The 24,886-nt window shown below is 49.9% G+C and overlaps 1 protein-coding gene across 1 annotated transcript; it reads left to right on the plus strand.

Moving 5' to 3' along the window:
• Nucleotides 1–8,342: 8,342 nt before the first annotated feature.
• DRD3 (dopamine receptor D3) lies at nt 8,343–24,011 on the plus strand. The gene is made up of 7 exons (XM_074927965.1): nt 8,343–8,426; nt 10,773–11,064; nt 18,322–18,434; nt 19,652–19,794; nt 20,907–21,103; nt 22,099–22,342; nt 23,177–24,011. The coding sequence occupies exons 2-7, from the start codon at nt 10,783–10,785 to the stop codon at nt 23,371–23,373; spliced, it is 1,176 nt and encodes a 391-aa protein (XP_074784066.1). The 5' UTR covers nt 8,343–8,426; nt 10,773–10,782; the 3' UTR covers nt 23,374–24,011.
• The last annotated feature ends 875 nt before the right edge of the window (nt 24,012–24,886 follow it).

Below are 24,886 nucleotides of genomic sequence, written 5' to 3' on the forward strand. Positions count from 1 at the left end.
TGGGAGAAAATGGACCCAAAGTTGACCACAAGTGAAACTCCTGATTTCTGGCTCTCAGAGGCTTGGTTTAATAGAAATAAATAAATTATCTTGAAGCTCCATAATGCCTGTGCGACTGCAAGTGCCAGACAAATGACTCTGATGAAGCTGCTATTTGATCCTTCAGGAAAAATCATTTAATGCAAAGTTTTAAAACCTGGGAAGCATGCAAATGGCAGTGAGATAGGAAGGAGATGCTCTGAATGACACCTTAAACTTCTCCTTGTCTTTTTGTGTGCTTCAGCGACACAGAGGTGAAAACCAGCAGCAGGTCTCACCATTTTCTGTCCCAGCAGACAGCCCACAATAGAGGTTTACATCGAAAAGTTTACAAGAAACCATAGGTAAAGCAGCATTCACTGAGGCAGGGAGATGAGCAGGACTCACGGCAGGTATTTGAGGGGGTGCAAGAGGGAAAGGGGAGGTCTGACTTCGAGGCAGACAGAAAGCAGAGAGAGATTTCGGTTCGCAGCCAGGGAAATGCGTAAATGCTACATCCAACCCAGCAATTTTCACTTGAGATCATTTCATGGTATGTCTGTATATAGCAGCTGAAGTACCGCTGAAAGCTATAATGAAGAGTGCCAGAATGCAGTCTAATTTCTTGGCTCACTGTTCGGGCTATAATTTTGTCGGTCTTGCCTCAGCTCAGTGTTCTCAGTGCTTTTAAGTAAAAATGGTTCTGATGTTTTTAGCTTCACTGCTCTTTTAAGGAAACATGGCTCATGCGATCATCCCATCTTTCAGGCCCTTAGCAAAGATTTTGAGCCCAGTGACCCAAGCCTGACTGAGGGAGTAGCAGCAAACCTGGAGAGGATGACATTACATCAAGCCCCATGCCAGCTAGCAGCACAGAGAGGAGAAAGGCAGCAGACCAGGCTCTGCTGCTGCCTGCTCTCCCCGCTGTGCTTGCTTGGGATGACTCTCCTGCTCAGACAGGGAGTTAGGGACGCAGCTGGGGTTAGTTAGGGTGGTGGGAGGAATGTAGAGGTCTCAAACCCATGGGTGAGCAGACCCTCCCACTGCTCCTGGAACAACTCATTTCTGTAAAAAAAGTGGAAATGGGATTTTCTGTTGCCTTTCCTAAAATCTAAAAACCTAAAAACTGAATATCTTGGAGCATTCTTCCTCTATTCACTCTGGGACTCAGGGCTAGAAAGTCAAATTTGGCAGAGGGAACACTCCTGCATGAGGCTTAAGTGTTCTCTGTGTGCTGTGGGATATGTGGGCATTATGGCTGGAGGTGATTAGACCACTCCAAGCCCGTGGTGTCTCCCCACATCCTCCCCAGTGACACGGATCTCCACCAGTCAGTCACAGCACAATCTGGAAAGGAGTGGTGGCCAGAGCTGCTGCCTGGTGAAAACACCCTGTGGGGTGGCAGCATCCGTGACACCCAAAGCGAGAGGTAACTCCAAGTGGCCGCTGGGACCAGTCAGTGACAGGAGGGAGCCACAAATACCCCTTTCAACTCACCTGCATGCATGTGTGTGTGCACGCAGCCTCCAGCCTCAAACAGAAAAAAAGGATTAAAAATTCCTTCTAGCTGTGAGATGAGCCAATTGCTGTGACCAGCAGTGAGAGGAACTGAGAGGTCAGAAAACCAGCACAAAAGCCCCAGAGCCATGGGTGCCAGACAGCCAAGTCTGAGCAGGAATCCCAGGTGTAGGCTAGAAAGCATCAGGACTGTCAGTGATAATGCCAAGAGCCGAAAAGCCCTTTAGGATGGAGGAGGTGTGAGGGAGGAAGAGGGACACAGGCACCACATAAGGAGCTGATGCTGCAGCAGATCTTTGTTAAGGAGGGATCCTGTTTGCGGAGGATCCTCAGGCTGCAGTGGAGAGGGAGAAGGAAGGACACTGAGTTGAGGAGAAAATGTAGCTCCAGTTCAAACTGAGCAACTGTTCCCATAACCTGTCCTGCCTCCAGTGGGGCTTTGCTCCTTCCCAGCAATGGAGACCCTTCCCGTGCAGGAGAGTGGTTGCACACCCCTCCCTGCCCCCAGATGTGGCTGTGACAGGCACTTGGCAACAACCAGCCTTTCTGAGATTTAGGGCCGCTTCGATAAATGACTTGCCATCCCCAGCTGCTGAAGGGCTGTGCCTGGCGAGAGCCCCAGCAGCATAGTCCATGTCCTGGTTCAGCTAGGATAGGGTTAAGTTTCCCCAGCAGAGAAGGGGGAAGGGATCTCCAGGCGGGTTATTCATACCATGCTGATGTCAGGTCCGGGCGTGGGAACGCGGGAACTTTTTCCTTGGTGGCTTTGGTGGCGGGGAGCACACGGCGGGCTTGTTCCGTGACCATTGCGGTATTTCTCTATATATCTTTTGTCTTGCTTACTATTATTGCTGTTTATTGTTGCTATCATTGCTACTGTTGTTGTTCAGATTGTTTAGCACACTGTTGTATTAAATTTCTTCTTATTTTAACCAGGGGTTTGTGCCTCACTTCCAGCCTGACCAGCTGAGGGTGGGCGAGGGACAACGGCAACGTGGTCTCCAGTCCCAGCAGGGCTTAAACCAACACAGTCCATCACAGTCCGGACAGGTTCATTTTCTGAGGTGGGAAGGAGGGATAGCGGTAACGGCAGCCCCGCAGCTCCATGGCTTCTTTGCCTGAAAATGTGAATGGGTTTTCCTGGAGAGCAGATCAGTACTTCTGAACACTGATGCCCTTTTCCTCACACATGCATTGGGCCTCCAGCATTTTTCCTCCCATGCTTTATGGAACTCGGGCTGACCCAGTGCTGAGGGATCTGGTGGAGTTGGGAACGGTCAGGGTGAGGTTCATGGTTGGACTGGAGGAGCTTCAAGGTTGTTTCCAACTGAGGTGATTCTGTGATTCTGTGAACTGCTCCACTCAGACGAGGCCCTTGGGCTCCCTGCGCATGGTGGAGCATGGAGCTCATGGGGAGGCACCGTGAGGTGAGATAGGACATTATGACCCCCCCAGCTTCCTCCACAGCCTTTTCTCTGTCAGACGCCCCTGCAGAAGTCACCCTCCTCACTTTCAAAAGTCCCATCTCCTCTCCTCACAAGCAGCACTCGTTGCCCGAGACTGGATGCAGAAGAAAACTGCAATAGGATCCATCCTTTCACAGACATGTTCTAACATGACCAAAATGAAAGGAAAATGGGATCAAATCAGGAATTTTAGGCAGCAGTTTGGTGGGATGTTGGCTTTATCTATCAGCCTGCTCTATGGGATACAGAACCTGGAGTTCCACTTCTGCCTAACAGAAAGAGCTTCTCTACCCCAGATTACACCTTAGGTGAAGCAGAAGGACATGGACCTGAAATTCCCAGCCTAATACTTAACCAGCAGACGAGAAAGTTGTTGTGTTACCACCTACCCTTGTAGTAATATTATTTTGCTGTACAAAATCCACCACAGCTGCTATTTACATGACAAAACATTCCCTGCGGGCTAAACTCACATCACTGTATGCTGTGCAGATTTGGGATGCACCACCTCTTTCCAGACTGTTGGAAGAGGGAACAGGGAAGGTAAAGGCTGAGCAGAAGGGAATCAATATCAGCTGGGCCTGAATCTTATTTGAAGTGAGCGGTGGTAGCTTCCTCCCATTTCTCCAAAGAGCCTGTACTGTTTCTGCAGGCTGCTGTGCATACATTATACTGAAGCTCCTTTAGTGCCTTTTTGGTCACCTCTGAAAAAAAAAGTAAGTTTTGTAAAAAATTAAAAGTAACCAAGGCTGAATAGGCATATCCTGCTTAGATGGTATGGGCATGTGCTTAACTTTCATCAGAAGTTTGCAGGTTGTGCCAGTTAGCAGAGTTCTGTTTACTTTACATCCTGCAGGCAAGGTTATTTTCATGGCAGCATAGGATAATTCAGCTTGGGAAAGGTCCCCTGGAGGTGTCTAGTCCAACATCCTGCTCCAAAAAGTGTCAACCATAAGGTCAGAGTAGGGCTTTCTCCAGCCATGTCTTGAAAATCTCCATGGATGCAGAGTATTTTAACAATACTCACTGTCGGGGGGGGCATCCTGGCTTGTAGGATGATTGATGGAAGGTTGAATCTGCCAGAGCAGCCTCAAACACTGGCTGTAGTGACAGCAACCATGGTGTGAAAGCACAGCAAATACCATTTGCAAACAATCCTTTGAGCTGCAGGAGTGCAGGGAGAGACTAGTAACCCAGCCAGAGCTGGCAAGGTGAAGAGTGAGGAGCTTGGGAAGGAGCAGTAGAGGGGAAGGACAAATGGGCTGGGTGAAGTTTAGGAATTGGACAGAATTCTGAGACTGCGGCTAGGAACCGAAGGAAGAAACACAATCAGGGGCTGGAGAGAGACACAAGGGAATAGGGGTGTGCAAACACTCACTGGACAAACTTAGCAGAGAGAAATATTGGGACTGATGGGCAAGGAGACAGAACACTGAGATTTATCCAAGTTATTTGAATTCTTTACCAAAGAGCCTGGGGACACATAGGATTGAAAAGAAGAATTAGGGGAGTTGGTGTTGGAGATGAGGGCAGAGAAAGAGGCTGGAGGTGATCCAGAGGGAATGGACCAGGTTTGGGAATGATGGCCTCTCTCAACTTTCTGCACATGGGCGAAAGCCTGTGATGGAGCTGGAGATCCAGGAGTTTGAGCAGTCTTTGCTGTTGGGATACACCTGTGAAATCTGCTGGCACATCCTCTCATTTTGAGGTTCCTGCAATTCAGAAGTGACCTATTTCTCTGCCATGCTCCAGTGATACCATGTTGTCACGGCCAAGGGATGCAGCTTGTCTGGTGTTTAATTGGGTCCAATATATGCCACATAACTTGATTTCGGGGTAGGAAGAAGAAGAATTTATGAGAGAGGCATTGCACTAAGCACTGTATTAAAGAAGTTGTAATGTTAAAAAAAAAAAAAAAAAAGCACTGCAAATATGACCATCAGGATTGCCTATGCACTTTGAATTCAGTCCTGTCTCTGTGTGTAGTACAATCTAATCTAAATTAAATGATCACACATTATTATCTTGCTCCCCAGCTCAAACACAAGAAAGTCATTAAGTCCCTACCCCAAAAAGCTTCCAGTCTCAGGAAAATCTGAAAAAGGGGACATGAAGGGAGCCACCCCAGGAAGGAGGTGGGGAGGGAGCGCTGGTGAGAACGAGCGTGAATAGAGCATCAACATTTACAACTGGATTATTTTTTTTCCTCAAGTCAGAGTAATATTGAGAAAATAGATAAAAATAATTTAAGCAAGAAACAAGTTTCACAAGCTCCATCTGTCCATCTGTCTCATTAATGTGAGCAGGTTGATGAGCACAGGTTGCCGCAGACCTCTCAGGACCAGAGGAGCATAAAGGGCTTGAGGTGTTCTCAGTGGGGGTCTCTGGGGTGAGGGGTAACATGGAGAGAGATCTCGAGGGGCTGGAGCAAGGGCAGAGGAGGGCAACGAGGCTGGGGAATAAATCCTGTGAGGAGCCATTGAAGGAGCTGGGGCTGTTCAGTGTGAGGAGGAGAAGGCTGAGGGGAGACCTCATCACTCTCTACAGCTCCCTGAAAGGACATTGTAGAGAGGCTGGTGCTGGTCTCTTCTCACAGGGGATTAGTGACAGAACAAGGGGGAACGGCTTTAAACTGCAACAGGGGAGGGTCAGACTGGACATGAGGAGAAAATGTTTCCCAGAAAGAGAGGTCAGAGAATGGAACAGGCTGCCCAGGGAGGGGGTGGAGTCCGCATCCCTGGGCGTGTTTAAGGGCTGTTTGGATGAGCTGTGGGGGGATGTGGGGTAGGGGAGAACTTTGTAGAGTCGGGCTGAGGGTTGGACTCGATGATCCCGAGGCGCTTTTCCAACCTGAATGACTCTGAGATTCTGCGATTAAGGGGTGAGGAGGCTTCTGGGAGAGACACCACCAGAGGCTCCACCAACACACAAGGCAAGGCAAAAGGGAAGGTTTCAACGCTGGAAGATAAAGATGTGAATCAGAACAACGGTGCTTTTGTGGGTAAAGCACTGGATTCCCCCTGATAAATCCCCCCTATCTTAGAGGAGGGGGCAGGTGCAAGGTAATGTCTCTTTGTCAATCTGTGATTGCCTGTTGCATCAAATGATGACATCTGGTTCAGTCCTGACATACCAAAGGCTATGGCAGTAGTGCTTTGTGGTTGCAGCATCCTAGAGCTGATGTGAGTTGGCCACAATCCTTCAGGAATCACTTACAAACAAACTGCATTTAAAAAAAAAATGCTAAAAATGAAGCTAAAATGCCTCCAGCTCTTTGCAGCTCTCTAGCCCCACTGTGAGGAGCTGTGCTCACCAGCCATTCCTGTCCATCTCACAACTCCCACAGCCCTCACTGGACAAAACTAGCCTCACGGCACAGGCTTTTCCCTCCATTTTCAACGTACACACGAGTATGGGTGTGTTGGACCCTTTCCAAGCTCACAGCTAAAAAGCTTGTACTGGGGATGGGTGGGAGGGCTTCCCCCTCCCTTGTCTGCTCCAGACACAGTTAGCAAATGCCTTTCCCTGAAGGTGAGCAGTATGGATGGACAACAGCAGAACTGTACACATATAATATAAGCACAATAAATGGAGTCTGTGTCACACCATTTTGGAGCTCCCAAGGGGACAAGGGGGCTGTAGAGCCCTTCATGGGTCATTTGGTCTATAGCCTGGCAGCTATGTCCTCCTCCAAGGACACCTGTGAAAGTGTCATCTGTAGGGACTAGGCAGTGATTCATCACACTCATCCAGTACCACCCACCGATCAGCCTTGGGGTAGTCATGGTCTTGGTTAAAGGCCTTGGTGCTATTTAGTCCCATCTGGGCGCTTCCACCATCCCCAGCCAGGCTAAAGCTGATACCCTCACACCCCTCATGGGCATGAGTGCTCTCTGTAGCAACCCTCCCTCCCACCACCCTTACCCACAAAGAGATGAGCTTGGATTGCTGCAATCAGGAGAGACCATCCTTGGCAGCCAGAGTCCCGAGGCACGCTTGTTAAGGTAACTGATCTCTTCAACAGAAATAAATAACTCTGCTCTCTGCAGTATCTCCTCTTTTTCTTGCCCACCTACAAGTTATCTGGTGGCCACCCTGACCAGTGGGTGCATAAAGGGGAAGGGCATTTTCCCTCCTCCCTGCTGGGGTCACAGTGCTGCTCCTGTGGCTCTTGCATGCCTGGGAAGCTGGTCCTGCAGCTGAACTTCCCTCATCATCCTCTACAGCTCCCTGAAAGGAGGTTGCAGAGAACTGGGGATGAGTCTCTTGAGCCAAGGAACCAGCGCCAGGCCAAGAGGGAATGGCCTCAGGCTGCGCCAGGGCAGGGTCAGACTGGCTCTTAGGAAGTATTTCTTTGCAGAAGGGGTTGTTAGGCGTTGGAATGGGCTGCCCAGGGCAGGGGTGGAGTCCCCATCCCTGGAGGGGTTGAAGAGTTGGGTTGGCCCAGCACTGAGGGATCTGGTGGAGTTGGGAACGGTCAGGGTGAGGTTAATGGTTGGACTGGAGGAGCTTCAAGGGCTTTTCCAACCCAGATGATTCTGGGATTCTGTGATTCCTGCACCTTCACCGCAACCCGTGGCGAGCCCCGCTGGCTGTGCCAATGCGGATGGTGGGCACAGCCCAACCCTCGGAGACAGAAGGCCCACTGGAATCATTTGTACCCCACAGACCCCTCCCAGGGCCCACAGCCTGAGGAGACCTGGCCCTCAGACACCAGCTCAGACCTCAAGGGAAGCCCCACCTTGGAGATGTGGGATCACACTTTGGCCGCAGTCGATCCGGGGTACTGCGTCCACAGGCACCATCCCAGCAGAAGGACATTTCCCAAACATCACTTCATCTCCTCCCCGGTTACCCAGCACCCTTCCATCTCAGGTTTAAGGTAGGTTATTTAAAGATTTTAATTGCAAAGTTTCTCCACACACCCCCAGCCACACGCTCGCTCGCAGCATCTCACAAAGTGGTTGGTTTGCCTCTTCACCTCCAGCCCCACCATAACACGGGTGCGTCGGGGCCCGATTTGGGGTTCCCAGCTCTCTCCTTCACACCACCCCCCGGCAGAAGCAGGTCACAGCCCCTCCGCTGAGCACACCCTCCGCTGCGGCGCCTGGCTCCGCAAGCAGCCGAGACCCCTCCGGTGGGTCCCTTCGGGAGAGGCGTAACCTCTCGGGCGCTTGAGGACGGGATGGGGAGCGCAGACCCCGGGCCCGCTGCCCCCTCCCTCGCTCCCCGGGCCCCGCGGGGTCCCTCCCGGCCCGCTGCCACCGGCGGGGCAGGGGTAGGCCCGGGGGCGGGCGGGGAGGAGGTGGCCGACACGGCTCCGCCCAGCGACTCCGCGCCGGGAGGGCGGCAGGAGGCACCGGCACCGGCACCGGGACCGAGCCCTGCTCGGCGGCGGCGGTGCCACGGCCCGGCGGGCCGGGGGTAAGTCCTAATCGCCGCCCCACCAGCACTTGGCGCCCGGTGCTGGCGGTCCCTTTCCTGGCAGCTCTTCCCCTCCCGTTTCCCAGCCCCCGGGTTTCCCCAGCCTCCCTCGTCCCCCTGCGGGCATCGCCGGGGCGCACGTTAGCCCCGGGTCGGGGAAGCCGCGGAGCTGCCGCTGCACCCTCGGAGCTTTACCCGCTGCCGGAGACGGACCCAAAGCCGCGGCCACGCCTGGAGCCTGGGAGCCCAGAGCCCTGTACCCCACGGCCGGAGCCTGCCCTCCGGCCCGGCACCTGCACCGGGACCCCTTCGAGGCTGAGGGATGCAGGAGCATCCCTCCCTTGCCCCGCCGTCTTCTCGTCCCCACGGCAGGCACCCTTATCCCTGCCCGGGTGCTCCGGGAGGTGGGTACCCCGGTACCCTGATGTCCCGGTGTCTCGCCACCCCCCTGTGCGGGTACCCCGGTACCCCGGGACATCAGCATCCCCGTACCCTGGCTTGGCAGCACCCCGGCGGCGGGCAGAGGGAGCGGGGCGGGGGGGGGGTGTGTGGGGCAGCCCAGGATTGGGGGTCCTCGCAGGGTTAAGGGTGGAGACCTTGGAGGGATTCTGGGGGGGAAAACTGACCTCCGGGTGAGAGTTGAAAACAGTGCTTTAGGCTGTAAGGGGCAGGAGACAGGGCAGGAGACCCGCAGGCAAACTGTGTAATGCGGCGTCTTAAGCCTTCTGGTTATATTGTGCATGATGCTTTGTTCATCCCTGTCGTGGCTTTGCTTATCAGCTAGGCAGCTGCTTAATGTAGTTTTTTCACAGAGCTACGGAACTCGCCTTTCATGGCCCCAGACAATACAGATTTCAGCTGTGTCGGTGCAAGGGACACTGCAAAATGAGTCTTGTCCTTGGGTTGGGCGGCTGCAGCTGAACTGTTTTATGAACAAACAGTCCTGGACTCAGCAGCAGCACTCACGCTACAGGAAATCCTTCAGATCCAGTGGAAGGCTTAACTTCTCTGTCAGGGGCAGGCAGGAGAAAGATAGAGGAGGAGAGACAAGCACAGGCACTTTCAAACAAAACACAAGATTGTTTCACCCCTGTCCTGAGGGATGTGTGTTCACCAGACAGAGGGAAGTTCAGTTTCCATCTCATTCAGCCCTTGTACCCTCCCAACTACAAAGCAGCAGGGGCAAGTGACACCAGTTTTAAGGCTGAATTTATACTTATTGAATGATTATGCTTCCAGGAGTGTGTGTGCATCACAGATGCTGCTGTTCAGTGGCTGAGGTGGAACGAAGAATAATATTTATACCATTAGCATTGGCAATGTTTTGTCCTTTCCTTTTTGTACCTGTCATACTGATGATGAGTTCAGAGATGGGAGCACCAGCAAAGAAATAAAAATCGGATACAAGCAATTAAATGTCACAGAACAACCCTGGGACAGCAGACTTCATGTTCCTGGAAAAAAAAAAAATTAAAAAATCATCATCCTCCTTCAAAATCAAGAAAGGGTAGGTTCCTGAGCACAATCATTACTCCATTGTAAGAAAAAGAAACGCAGAGTAGCCTGCAAGCATCCTCCCATTACTTCATCCCAAAATGACAAGTTGATTTGCTCTTCAGCACAGGAAGTGCATCTTTTGGCCAGGCATGGAGAATGCAGAGCACGGTATGGATGAAATGGGGGCCACACTGACAGTCAGGCTTTGTCAAGGCAGGGAGGGCTGAAGCAGAGCTTTATTTGAACAGCAGGCCTGGGACAGAAACATGTTGCAGGAAAAGAGTAATTCAGTAGGTGGTGCTTACTGCCAGGCGGCCAGGGTTCGAGAGGCTACTTGAGCATTGCAGGTGCCATCTCTCTGCCAGGCTGCTGAGCGCTTGAGTGCGTGAAATTATTGAAGATGTTTTTTGATGATGGAAGGGGGAGGGTACTTCCCAGAAGATACTCGGTCCAAGCTTCTGGCCAAGCCCCAGTTGGGGTAACTGCGATGGGTCTTCCTCAGATGCCTTTAGGACCATGCTCTTGCCCGGCTGACTTGTACTGCAGTGTGGCTTTGGTGCATCTTAAAACCATTGCTGCTTTTTGGAGAGCTGTGTTGGTTGGTAAGCTGCACCTTTCACAGGAGGTGAAATCTTGCGTTCTTCTCTCAGCTTAGATTTAGTGAAAAACAAAACAGGCCAAGCAAGACTTTAAGCAAAGCTCTGCCTATATATGAGCAGAAAATAAAAGACCTCTATAACTGGCTTGAAGTAGCATTCGTGAGGGAAGTAAGAAAATCCTACACCATCCACAAAAAGGTACTGTTCTCCACAATTATTTTAAGAGCTCTGATTTTCTTTCTCTTTGCAGCAGCACCCCCATGGCCCTCTTCACAAGAACCAGCAGTCATCCCAACACCACCGACCCCATTCCCTGTGGGGCAGACAACACTACAGAGCCTGACCTGCCACACTCACATGCCTACTATGCCCTCTGCTACTGCATCTTGATTTTGGCCATCATCTTTGGGAACGTGCTGGTTTGCTTAGCCGTGCTGAGGGAACGCACCTTGCAAACCACAACAAACTACCTTGTGGTGAGCCTGGCGGTGGCAGACCTGCTGGTGGCTACTTTGGTGATGCCATGGGTGGTGTACCTGGAGGTGAGTACATTTTAGGCCAGATTAGCAGAATTTAACCACGATACGAGTTCACCAGCATTAGTGCACGCTCTCAGGATAGGCCAGCTCTGTTACAGATCAAGTCCATTCACATTTTAACCCCCCCAGCTAGCTCAAGGGCACTTGTGCTGGGGGTGGCAGCCCACAGTATCACATAGGTGGCCACACCACATTCCACCCTGAGTCTGGCAGAGCACAGCCTCTCTGAGCTTGAATGGCAGCTGGGCTACAGCCAGTAATGTAGTTTGTTTGCTCTAATGTGCTTAATACCACTTTCATCCTTGAAGCTGACTCCATCAGCCAAAAGGGTTGCCAGCGAGCACCATGATGATTCAGAAACGGCGGGAGAGGCGATAGGGTGGAAATACCTTATAGAAACTCGGAGCCCAGATCAATCTCTGCTCCTGCTGGCCAGAAAACAAGCAAGGGCAGTCAAATCCTCATCTCCTGTGGAGTTTAAGAACTTTAGCATCCATGATGTTAGGTCAGCTCCAAGCAACATTCCCCAAGCAGGCTGACAAAGAGATGAAGCTGAAGAACATGCTCCAAATCTCCTTAAGTCTTGCAAGCGTTTTCACAATAACTTCAAAGGACTCATCAAGCCCTCAGGGTCTTATTCTCCATTTCTCTTTCTTTGCACATTGGCCAGTGTAAAAATGTACTGACATGATAGCAGGGCCAATATCATCAGATATAGGGCAGCAAAGATGGAAACTGAATCCCCCTCCCCACTGCAGCAAAATCCTGAATTACCGAAGCCACTCCTGGGGCAAGTATTTTTACTAAAGTAAGTACATGAAGGTATGCTACAGCTGACATTTTAATCTGTTTTCTTCAGCGTTTTTACTCTAATTCACAAAAATTGGTAGATCTAGAAAAATTAGAGTGAACAGCTATCATCCATAAGCTTTCGGCTGAGCCCTAGTACCCTGTTCTCATGCTAACAAAGACAGAATAAGCCTCTGAGCCATGATCTCACTGAAGCCTCATGTTCTTTCTCTAGGGGGAAAGCCGGGATCAGGCTGAAGGGTAGGGTAAACATTCCATTGGCAGCTGCCCACCTTTGGCTGACTTCTTTCCCTCAAAACAAAGCAGAAGCAGAGAGGGACTTCAACGCGTGCATATGGGCTCCACGGTGCATGAACAGAAAGTAGGACAAGACACGACAACACCAGCAAAGGCCAGACCTACTATGTGGGTACAAGGAGATTTGATCGAGTAGCAGGGGACTAGTAGTGGCCCACAGCCCTCCTCTGCCACCAGCGCATGTTGAATGGGCAACACAGCTCTAAGCTTTGGCACACAGCCTAGGCATTTCCCTTGTGTTAATCCAAGCCACTCACCCAAACTGTTCCCACTGCAGTCTCAGCAAGGCTACAATTAAGAGAAATTAAGGGTTTTCTCTGTGTGTAAGCATTATTAATAAGGGCATTGATGCTAATTATGTATGTATAGCGCTGCTGTGGAGTGAAAGAATGAAGAGACCACTGTGATACTGTATGTGTGATCATGTTCTTAATGAAGGCAGCAGCGGAGTGTGGTCCTGGAGCTGGCCTGCAGGATATGTACGGCTCAGTTGTGTGATATCGAATGATTAAAAATCAAGGCATAAGAGGGGGGAAGCCATCCCAGCAAGACAGAATTAGACTGTGCAGTTTGATTGCAGCTGAAAAATATTATTAAAAGTCAAATTTTATTTCAGACTGGAATAGTCCATCACCTCAAGCGTGTTCCAATCCTTAATGAAATCACAGTATGCTTTGCGTTAGAAAAGGTTTAGCACTTGCTCTCGCTGTGGACAAGGTGGCACTGAGGCACATCTGTGAAGCAGCCTCTGCCCCCCATGCAGTACCGTGGTCACAATTTGTGAGCATGACAGTGGGTCATGTTTGTAGACCCATTCAGAATTCACTTCCGTCTGTGGGGCTTGGATAATCAAAGCAGCTGATTCGTCACCCAAACAACAGGGAGAAGCACCCACACGCTTCTCAAACCCGAACTACCACTCCCAGCACTGCTCTCTCCTAGAGAATTAGGCTGTAGGACTCCAGCAAGGCTAAGATTTAACAAACAGTCCAAAAAGCCCCAAAGTCTTTTACATATTTGCTGCTGTTTATGGATCAGCGATGCTACCAATGAAGCAGAAATGGCATCATGCTTCAGTACACTATGGGCCTGGAAATTGCCATGAAATCATTCAGTCCCCAAAAACATATACAATACCTATTAATCTACGGAACGTTTGCCAAACCAGACATCTGAGACCTGTCCATTATTTATGGAGAAGCTAAAGGTGGATGAATACCTCAGATTTAAAGGTCACTTGTGAACTTTGTGCTGTACACTCAATTTCTAAAGTCAGCTGTGGCCTGGACCTTGTCCATGAAATCTGTCATTTTATCATTCACACAGAGCAGAACTGTCTGTTTCTGAGAAGTCTCTTGGGAAAGCTGTGAGAGAGCATCAATAGGAACATTTTATATCCTCACCTTCACTTAATGAATCTTCTATCACAGAAATGCTATTCAGCACTGTGTCTAGCAACCTTCTGGGGTCAATGGGTAAGTCTGATATACCAGTACTACTACTCAGTTTTTTACTGACCCTGATGCTGTGGCTGGCATGACTACTGAAGCTCACCAAGGTTTCTACGATGGTAGCGTTAGGGTATCCTGCCCACTGGATTCTGATGGCATGAAATACCATCATGCCTTGTAGTCATTGTGTAAATGGAGGAGGACATGTAGCAGCATGGCCTGGAGCATCCTCCTCAGTCTTCTCACAACATCCAGTTTTACCTCCAAAGGGAAAAAAGCGTCAGAAGATGGTTGTCACTGAGGTCCAGCCTGCAGCTCTGTTCAGTAAGGCCGTTTCCTCTTCTGTGGCTCTCACACCAGAGCAGCAAGACCTACAGCTGCTCCCTGAGCTTGAGGAGTTTTCCAGACTGCCATCAAAGGCAGGACACACAACTGACTTTGCCACTTAGCAGCAGGCCTGACCACAGGCATGCTCTTAGTTAGTCCCACTGTGTGAAAACACAAGCTGCGGGGAGCTAACAGCACCCCCAAGAGCTCTCTCTTAAACACAGAACACCTGGGTGAGCATGTTCAGATGCACCACTACTTACATGCCTGTCATCACTTGATGCAGCTTTGTGTTCATACTTTCCCATACAGCATCACCATACAATTTACAGAGACACTTTTCTTCTTTTTAAGGGTTCAAGAGAGTGATGGATTTACATAAGTTTATGAATGCACAATGATTTATTTCTTTTTAAACTGGAAGACTTTCTATGGGGCTGGAAAGTTAAAAATAATAATACCACAATTTTGTGGATAAAGCACACTGGACATCAAGAAAGATGAGGTGAGAACCTGACCTGAATAGTCTACAGGGAGCTTTAGCATTGTCTTTGACAGAGACAGGATTTCATCCTGGACTCTATTCCCACTTCTGCCACATGCGCACAGAGTGGTAATGAGAGATTGTATCAGCTCATCTCTCTGTAAGAGAATAATATTTGACCATCCACCTCACCCAGGCAGTTGTGAGGATTCATTCAATTAATACCTGCGATGTTCTTTGAGATTCCTGGACAAAAGGCACCAGGGGGATAAAGAACGGGTACCCTGCCAGCATATGAAAACCAGAAATGCACACTAGCAAGTTCTAGCTGCTGTAGCAAAGATGAGTGGACCAGAGCAATAAAAGGAAGAGCAGAAACAGAATTTTAAAAATTATGGACAAGGCCTGTAATTAAAAGGCGCTTTTTCATTGTTAAATTCTGGAATAAATTCTGGGTTTCGTACCCCACAGGTAAATATTAACTACTTCACTGTCTTCAGCAGATGTTCTCTCCATTTTAGAAGTTGTAGTTGGTGGAAGTGAGGATGGGTTTTAAGCCCAAACGTTTTGATCTGTCAAGCATCCTCTTAATAGAAGCTACAGCTTAGCGTGCAGGTGGTGTGATCTGAATGCATCATCCGGAGAGGGTTCACTTCAGAGCGATTCCCACCACCACCTTCTTCAGTTTTAATGGCTCACACTCTTGGGCTTGCCTTTTGAATGTGCTCAGGACCTTGGCAAATCCCTCAGTTAAGTGCTTGCACATCTGCTGGGCTAGTGGCAGCTGCCTTTCATGCGAACACCTGGCACCAGCTCTTTGTGAAGTATTCTTCAGACTCCACAGATCATACAGACACTGCATTTTGCCTCAGATTACAGAAACACTCCTCACTGGGCCCCACTGCAAAGGCTTCCAGCATTTATAATTATTTTTTTATATATATATTTTGAGGTGGTCAAACAGATTTCAAAATTTATGACTAAAGCAAAAACGGTGTTGAGTTTCTTTGAAACCCGAACCTAACTACTAAGGTCCCTAATTTCAGAGGGACAGCCTGCACGCCTTGTGGCCCACCTAATTGTGCAGAAAAGCTCTAAGGGTTTGTTTTTTTGGTTTGGTTTTGTTGTTTGGGTTTTCTTGTGTGTGTGTGTGTGTTTGCTTTTTTTAAGTATCAGAGAGCTGAAGATGAAAGCACAGTTGCCCAGTGCATTTTGCCAAGCCAATTCCCATTTCTCTCCCCTGCATTCATTCAGAGTTGGGGGGGGTCTAGTAGAAGGTGTCCTCATACAGTACCTGACTTCTGACACGTAGCAGCTGGGTCCAGCAGAGAAAACCCTAAAGACACAGCTCACCTTAGCAAGTTTCTGTGCCCATGTGCAGGAATGCTGGCACAATCAAACCCATTTAAATTTCTCAGGATTACTTCTTAAACAACTCTGAAAACAACTCACACAGACTGAATTCTGTATTTATACAAGTGCTTCTCACTGCAGGGAGCTGTGTCCTTCCTAGGCATCGACACTTGCTGCAAGGTTAACCCACTGCCTTAGCAGCCAAGCTTACTGGTAGCACCCTCTCTAGCCTGATCTGGAGTGGGTGGTTTTGAGCAGCACTTGAAAACCTCCAAGGATGGAGCCTGCATAGACTCACCAACCAACTGTCCTCACGGTCAGAAAGTTTACCTTCATAACCAGTTTGCAGCTTTCTTCTTTCAAATTATGCCTGTTGCCTCTTGTCACAGAATCACAGAATCATCTGGGTTGGAAAAGACCTTGAAGATCATCCAGTTCAACCATGAACCTCACACTGACAGTTCCCTCCCTCCATGCACTGCTGTGAAAAACCTGGCTTCATCTTCTTAGTAACCTGGCTCCAACTGTCTTAATAACCTCCCACTTGGAACTAGGGGACTGCTGTTAGCCCCCTCAAAAGCTACCACTTCTCCAGGATGAACAAGCCCAGTTCTCTTAGCTGCTCCTCACAGGAAAAGTGCTCCAGCCCCAGGGACTGTTTTGGTGGCCTTCTGCTGAACTCGCTCCCATTTATCAATGTTTTTCCTGTACTGGGGCCCCCAAAACAGACACAGTACTCTAGATGCAGTCTAAATTCATCACTTGGGCTACAACAACAACCCCCAGTAGCGCTACAGGCTTGGGGAGGAGTGGCTGGAGAGCTGCCAGTCAGAGAGGGACCCGGGGGGGATTGATAATGAGCCAGCAGTGTGCCCAGGGGGCCAAGAAGGCCAATGGCATCCTGGCTTGTGTCAGCAATAGCGTGGCCAGCAGGGACAGGGAAGGGATCTGACCCCTGTGCTTGGCACCGGTGAGGATGCACCTCAATGAGTGGGTTCAGTTTTGGGCCCCTCACCCCAGCAAGGCCATTGAATGACTCGAGCGTGTCCAGAGAAGGGCAACGGAGCTGGTGCAGGGTCTGGAGCACAGGTCTGATGGGGAGCGGCTGAGGGAACTGGGGGGGTTTAGTCTGGAGAAGAGGAGGCTGAGGGGAGACCTCCTGGCCCTCTACAACTCCCTGAAAGGAGGGTGCGGAGCCACCAGCTCTTGAGCCAAGGAACCAGTGCCAGGCCAAGAGGGACTGGCCTCAAGCTGTGCCAGGGCAGGGTCAGATTGGCTCTTAGGAAGTATTTCTTTTCAGAAGGGGTTGTTGGGCGTTGGAATAGGCTGCCCAGGGCAGGGGGGGAGTCCCCATCCCTGGAGGGGTTGAAGAGTCGGGTCAACTGAGGGATCTGGTGTAGTTGGGAACTGTTAATGTTGGGTTGATGGTTGGACTGGATGATCTTCAAGGTCTTTTCCAACCTAGACAACTCTGTGATTCTGTGATTCTGTAAATGTAAGCAGAGAAACCAGGAACTAGTGCCAGTTCCTGATAGCTTCCCAGGATCCAGCCAAACCACCAGTATCTAGGGGGTTGAAGGATAAAATCCAGGCTCTCTCCAAGCAAGGACTATTCTCCCTCTCTCACCTACCCATCTTCTCCAACCAGCACAGCATTAGATTTGTTTGCTGTACTCATCCAATGCGTTTATTTGTTGGAGGGCAAGCTGCCTCCTTGTTCATCCACCACAAGGAGCGGGTGCTGAGGCAGACCACCTCTCTCTGAGTTAGGGTATATCCCAGCCCTGAGGAGAGAGGTGTCACACGGTGCTTGGACCATACTGTTGTCAACCGAAAAAGTCATTGTCAAGAACTTAATGCCTGGGCCAAAAAATGCATTTCTCCAACACAAAGATTGGCCATGGTTAAGCTTTTGTGATTACACACTTCAGATTTAAAATTCAAAGCAACCAGAACAAAAGCTTGATGTGGTAGCAAACCGAAAACCTTTATCCAAATAGCTTGTGAGTTTTCACTCAGATCTAATAATCAAAATCTGCTAACTGAGATAAGAATCCAAATAAGGTTTTAGAGAAGCTTCGGGTCTCGGGTCTCTGTTTCATACATAAATGCATAAAATTTGCAGCACTTTTCCAGCTTACTGCCTGCAGGAGAACTCCAGCAGCTAAGCTGAGAAACACTTTCAGCCCTTAGATTTTCTCAGGTAATCCTTAATCAAAGGATATATACAGTGATATCAAATTTAAATCAATTTATCATGTTAGACCTTAAGGGAAGGGGTAGCTGCTATCTATTCCTTTACCCTGCCTTCCTCTGTAAGAGTAACTAAAGGATTGAAATCGAGGTGTGACTCCCGCTCCATGACCTACCGCTGTGTTATCTTGCATACAAGACAGATGCCTCAGTTTCCCTCTGCACATCACAGTGAACATGAAGTCATCTAGCTGCTGAGATACTTGGAGGAGGGCACCTCCTTATACATAACTGAGCAGGACTCAGTGCAGAACAAGGCTGACGGTTTTGTGGTTGCTGCTACAGGTGACCGGAGGAGTGTGGACTTTCAGCCGCATTTGTTGTGATATCTTCGTCACCATGGATGTAATGATGTGCACAGCCAGCATTTTAAACCTCTGTGCTATCAGCATTGACAGGTGAGAGCCAGCAGCATCCAGGGGGATAGTCTGGAGATGAGAGTTGGCCCTGTACCCCAGCATTGCAAGGACAAAGAAATGGAGTTTGCACAGGGACCATCGGTGTCTTCAGGAACACAAACCCCCCTGCAGGTCTCTCACTGCCACGACTGCTATTAATATGGCTCTGTCCATGTGTTGGAAGATGTCTGCTCTTAAGGACAGAGAGACACAAGCATTAGGACATCACCAGTAGGTAGTCAGCCACATCCTCATGCCTTTTAAAGGCAGGAGCCAGAATTGGCCATCTAATTCCCATTGGGTCTCAAAGAGGGTTTCTCATTCTGGAGACCTCACTCATGAAGTTTTAACAAACAAAATCCTGCCGTTACATAGGGAGGGGGGAAGGTTATTGTTGTATAATCTTCAGCCTCACCCTGGAGGTTGTTTTGCATCTTAAAACTGAGCCTATTTTAAGCAATGCTGAGGGCTGGGAGCCAAGACCTTGGCACACATGGTGCTGTTAGGACCGAGAAGAGGGGGGAAGGAAAAAATGCATGTTATACCTTTGTAATATACGGTTCAAAGGTAATCATACAAAGCAGCTCTCCACACTGGGTTGGTTTGGTGTTCCTCCATGAGAATCTTTATCCTCATTCCATTTTGTGACCATCTGCAAGGAGCAGCCCCAAGGCCATCTTAGGCAAGACTCCTGTACCTCCCAAATCCTAGCCCTGCTGAGCTGCATCCCCTGGGGCACACCGGCAGTCGAAGGCCATGGACACCCACCCACGGGCAATTCTCTGCCTGTCAGTGAGGCCAACACCAGAGCGGGCGGCTGAGGCACAGAGTGTAGCAGGCTGTGGTTGCTCCAAGGACGGCTCTTTCCCAGCAGTGCACAAATAACCTTAGGGGCTTGGGGGATGGGGGTTTCCTGGGGTTTCTAGACCCATCTGGTATCCCAAACCTTGTAGCTTTACAGTGCCAGTTCTGCAGAGTGTTTCTCTGAAGGGCTGCCAACTAACTCTGATTTCCTCTGTTCCTCCCCCCAACACCCCACTTACCATTTCTACAAATTGCTGATCCCATCATCTGATCTTCTCTCCTTTCCTCTTCCATTCCTTCACCACATTCACCATCATGTTTCCTACATGGCTTTCATTTCTCCTTTTAAAACCTGGTCCTTTTCCTCCCTCCATTTTTACCTCTCCTCTTTCTGGAGCTGGTTTGGTCCGCAGGTACACTGCAGTGGTGAAACCAGTTCAATACCAGTACAGCACTGGGCAGAGCTCCTGCAGGAGGGTCTCTCTCATGATCGTGGTAGTCTGGATGCTGGCGTTTGCAGTGTCGTGCCCGCTCCTCTTTGGCTTCAATACTACAGGTAGGTGATATCCTGAACAATAGCACGCAGGGAGGGTTTGGAAATGGAGATGCCCTGTGCATGGACAGGTCATTTAACATGGGTCCTGCAGACTTTCCAAGTGATAGGAAATTTTTGGGAACTAGAAAGCACACTATGAAGAGTGACAAAAATCTCCAGTGCTGGAGAGCAGATGTGCTCTTATCTATAAACTTGGCATTTGCTCAGGCAGACACTGGCTATTGCTCTGAGGACAGACCTGCCTGCTTTACTGCCAAATCAATGCCCATCAAAGTGTCAGGTCTACAGATCCCCCCAAACAATCACTCTACACACACAGAGCAAATCTCCAGACATCCAACACACGCACACATCAGACTTACTGCATCTTGCCCATGTCAACAGGTCCAGACACAGTTTTAAATCACTATAGGACACAGTTCCGAACAGCAAGGATTGTATATTGGCACTGCTTGTGAGAAACCTCCTCCCCATCCCACTGGCTGTCTGCTTCCTCACCTAATCCCTTGAGGAGAGCAAACAATTTAGCCTCATCCTTGGAAGCAGGTTGGTCTTTGTGCTTCCCCTCACCTAGGACAGCCCATTAATTCTCCCTGGAGGCAGAGGGGCAGGGAAGATTTCTTCCCTAGAGACACAGGCAGAAGTCCTCTGCTCCCCATCCATCCTCTATGCATTGCTTGAGGCAAGAAGGGGATGGGGGTGGGAAGTGCTGCTGTCTCCCACTGCCACAGATGGGGGGGAAGGCACACCTCTGCATCTAGACAGCTCAGAGGCTGTCAGAGGAATAGAAGAAAGGACAAAAGGGGAAAGGATCCTCTGAGAATGGATGGGAATAGACATGAGAGAAGAGGGCAGAGCTGTTGGCCAGAAAAGCAAGCAGATGCATGCTGGGTCATGCTAGACGGCCCCAGGCAGAGTACATTGTAAGCATCAGTTAGGTGAGTGGGTAGGCCACAGTATAATTTGCAACAACAGAGATAGGAGATACTTGCACTCCTTAGACTGCCTTTGCCCCCTGGATGCCTTTCGACTTGCTTTGCCAACACACCAGAGCCTCCTTGTACCAAACCAAAGCAGCTCAGCCATTCCTCTCTCTCTCTTCTCCTCCCCAGCGGATCCCAGTGTCTGTTCCATATCCAACCCTAGTTTCATCATCTACTCCTCTTTGGTGTCCTTCTACCTCCCCTTCATGGTGACCCTGCTGCTCTATGTCCGGATTTACCTCGTGCTAAGACAAAGACAAAAGAAGCGAACCCTCACCCGGCAGGGCAGCCAGAGCGCCAGCACCAAACCAGGTTATGCACACAAAGTAAGATCCACATGAATGCAGTGGGAGCTGTCAAAAAAGAACAGGGCATGCATCATTTCTTCTTCTCAAAGAGTCAAAGTGCAGAACGGAAAACATAAAGGAGGGACATGGCATGTTTTCATCCCATCCTTCACTCATATGCCGTGATATTTGAGATGCAGAGGCTCCAGTTAAATCCTTTTCACCCCTCTAGAAAGAGGATACTCCCTGTGTATCTCTACCCTCTAGAACCAGACAACTAGAAAAGAGCACAGTCTACTTCAATATTTCTTCAGAGCAGGGCTTTCTCAGCCATGCAGAAGTCTGGCTAATGTCTTCATTTATTGATTTTTAATCTCTTCATTTATTGATTTTTGCTCTGGGAAGCTTTGTTCTCAGGGATTTACAGGTTTTAACCTAGCTTATTTAAAAAAAAACCCCAAACAACAACCTCTTCATCTGACAGATTTAAGAGGTCAAAATGCTCATGGTGCATGGAGCATTTGTTCCACTGACCTTTCTAGATAAAAAATCTGCAACCATGGGAACCAGCACAATGGTTTGAAATGGATTGCCTGCTCACACATATCTGCTTGTTTTACTCATTTTCTCCGAGTGAAGCTACATTTAAAAAGGGTGGGGATGTTGAGGGGAGCAGGGCCAACCCAAAAATAGAAGTGAAAGGTCAGCAGAGCAGCTCTTCTTGTTCTCATGCTTCTCCTTGGTGAGATGGAAGCAGAGAGTTGTCCAGTGCTGGTTCACCCCACTGATAAGCCGAGGTCAGTCCAGAGGACACGGTGCAAACCTAAGAAGCAAGTGGGGCTAAGGATGACTCCTATACTTTCCTCATCATCCTTTGACCCAGTGGATGGTTTGGGTGGTTCCCAGTTTCTCTGTGTCATTCTCTTTTGCAGGAACACATGGAGAGAAAAGCTTTGTCAAACAGATGCCAAGGCACCTTTTCCCCCTGTCTCCCACTCAAATGCTCAGGCCAGGAGATGTCAACCCAGAGGAAGTTGCTGACTCCCTTCAGCCTGCAGCGGTATCGCAGCTTCTGCCACGAGGCATCCCTCACCAAGACACCAGGGACTACACAGCACAGCAGGCTGGAAGAAGGAAGAAAGAGCACGAAGCTGGGACTGGAGGTACAGAGGCTCAGCGATGGCAAAACCATCAGCTCTTTGAAGCTAGCACACCAGCAGCCCCGGCTGATCCAGCTTCGGGAGAGGAAGGCTACCCAGATGCTAGCTATTGTCCTGGGTGAGTGAGAGCCCCTCTGTCTAGTGGGGTGCAAGGGGTGATGGTCTGGGACTTGCCAAGAGCAAGGAAGCTCCTAACACAGTATTGAGATTAAAAAAAAAAAATGCAAGCCAGGCCCAAGCTTCAGCTGTCACTGCTCCACAAACTCAGGAGAAACAACAGTGGGACATTTAGGGATCTAGGATAATGCTCTCAAATGTTGAGAGCCAAGTATGTCAGTGTTTTATTTGCTATGTTTGAGTACCCTTTTGTTTTAAATCAGTGGCCAACAAGTCCTGCTTAGAGGGAGCAACAGCCAACCCCGTTCCTTTCCCCTTTCCTTTATTATTATAAACCTGATATAATCCTAAATTCCCATACATGCAGCAGCTCTTAGGTCCAATTACAGATGAGGAAACCGAGGCAAGGAGCAGCAGAGGAACCAGCTCATAGAGCTGGATAGAGAAGCCAGGAGACTGGTGCCCCAGTCACCTGTCATGGTCACCAGATGCACTGATACTCCTCATTAACTCAGTAGTCGCAGGGAAATAACGCAGCCTTCATGGTAAGTGATTAAAGCAGATAAGGCAGCAGTCTTTAAGCTGTGGCCACTTGCTTTTGTCTGTCACCAGGCCACTACTGGAGCCCCATACACCCATTCACTGGTCCCCAAAAGCCTGAGCTCTTGCCAAGTCCCTCTGTATCAGGAATAAACGCCACCTTCAGTGTTTACCAAATGCAGACACGTACATGGAAACAGTGAGAGGATGGAGGGGGGGGCACAGGTGCAGGCCCCTTTCCAAGTAGTTGCTTCTCTAAAGCCATGGTTGGTTTTCTTCTTCTCTCTAAACCCAGGGGCATTCATAGTCTGCTGGCTGCCCTTCTTCTTGATTCACATCCTCAACACCCACTGTCCGTCCTGCCACGTGCCCCCGGGGCTTTACAGTGCCAGCACCTGGCTTGGTTATGTCAACAGCGCCCTCAACCCCATCATCTACACAACCTTCAACACCGACTTCCGCAAAGCTTTCCTCAAGATCCTCTGCTGCTGACCACGGGGCTGGCACAGGGCTGCATGGGCTGTGGTTTGCAACAAGACTCTTGGGCTGGGGACAAGGAGCAGGGCCCTTCCCTCTATCTGCTTTACACACCGCGGGGAGTGATGCGTTTCCCTTGGCTGGGAGCAGCGGCAGTCGGCGCAACGTGAGCACCCTCTGCACCAGAGCGAGGGGCAGGAACGTGCCCCATCTCCACAGCTGGCTTCCCACACTGAGCCTCCATGCTCCTGCTTCAGAGAGCACAAGCGCTTCCCACTTCTGGGGAGGGAGGGGAAGAAGACACAGAGGTCAACCAGTGATTCCCTCGATGGGCACAGCATTGGGCACAGCAGCACTATCAGTGTCCCCTCTCTTCCTAATGCAAGGACCAGTGATATATTGGCCACTACTTATCTGCCACACACCCAGTCATCTACTGGGGCCACTAAATAATGAACAAGGCCTAGGATAGCGCCAGTCATGCCCGCAATAGCTTCAAACCTGTTTTTTCAGGTGGGGCAGTTTGCATGCACCCTGTCTCAAAATTTGTTTGTTTTTGGAAGCAGTCTCGATTTGTGATCCTCTTCTCATCAGGAGCACTGCTAGATTAAACACTTTTTTACCCCCAGCAGGGCTACAGGCTTGGGGAGGAGTGGCTGGAGAGCTGCCAGTCAGAGAGGGACCTGGGGGGGATTGATAATGAGCCAGCAGTGTGCCCAGGGGGCCAAGAAGGCCAATGGCATCCTGGCTTGTGTCAGCAATAGCGTGGCCAGCAGGGACAGGGAAGGGATCTGACCCCTGTGCTCGGCACCGGTGAGGATGCACCTCGATGAGTGGGTTCAGTTTTGGGCCCCTCACCTCAACAAGGCCATTGAATGACTCGAGTGTGTCCAGAGAAGGGCAACGGAGCTGGTGCAGGGTCTGGAACACAGGTCTCATGGGGAGCGGCTGAGGGAACTGGGGGGGTTTAGTCTGGAGAAGAGGAGGCTGAGGGGAGACCTCCTGAAAGGAGGGTGCAGAGAGGGGGGGATGAGTCTCTTGAACCAAGTAATAAGCGATAGAGGTAATGGCCTCAAGATGCGCCTTGGAACGTTTAGACTTAGGAAGTATTTCTTTGCAGAAGGGGTTGTTGGGCGTTGGAATGAGCTGCCCAGGGCAGGGGGGGAGTCCCATCCCTGGAGGGGTTGAAGAGTCGGGCTGACCCAGCACTGAGGGATCTGGTGGAGTTGGGAATGGTCAGTGTGAGGTTCATGGTTGGACTGGACTATCTTCAAGGTCTTTTCCAACCTAGACAATTCTGTGATTCTGTGATTAAGAGTTTGTCCTGTGTGACTGTTGCGATAAGTCCCATTACCTGTGCTTGGGGAAGAGCTGCCTGAGTAACATCCCTCCCAGTCAGACAGGACATGTGCCTCAGGATCAGACCCAGGACTCTCCCTGGCTCCCCTCACTGACATACCTGTCAGCACACCTGGGGTGTCCGTACACCCCAGCTCCCAGGAGCTGGCCAAACACAGTCCTACCACTT

Source organism: Athene noctua, chromosome 1 (assembly GCF_965140245.1).
Source record: "Athene noctua chromosome 1, bAthNoc1.hap1.1, whole genome shotgun sequence".
NCBI lineage: Eukaryota > Metazoa > Chordata > Aves > Strigiformes > Strigidae > Athene > Athene noctua.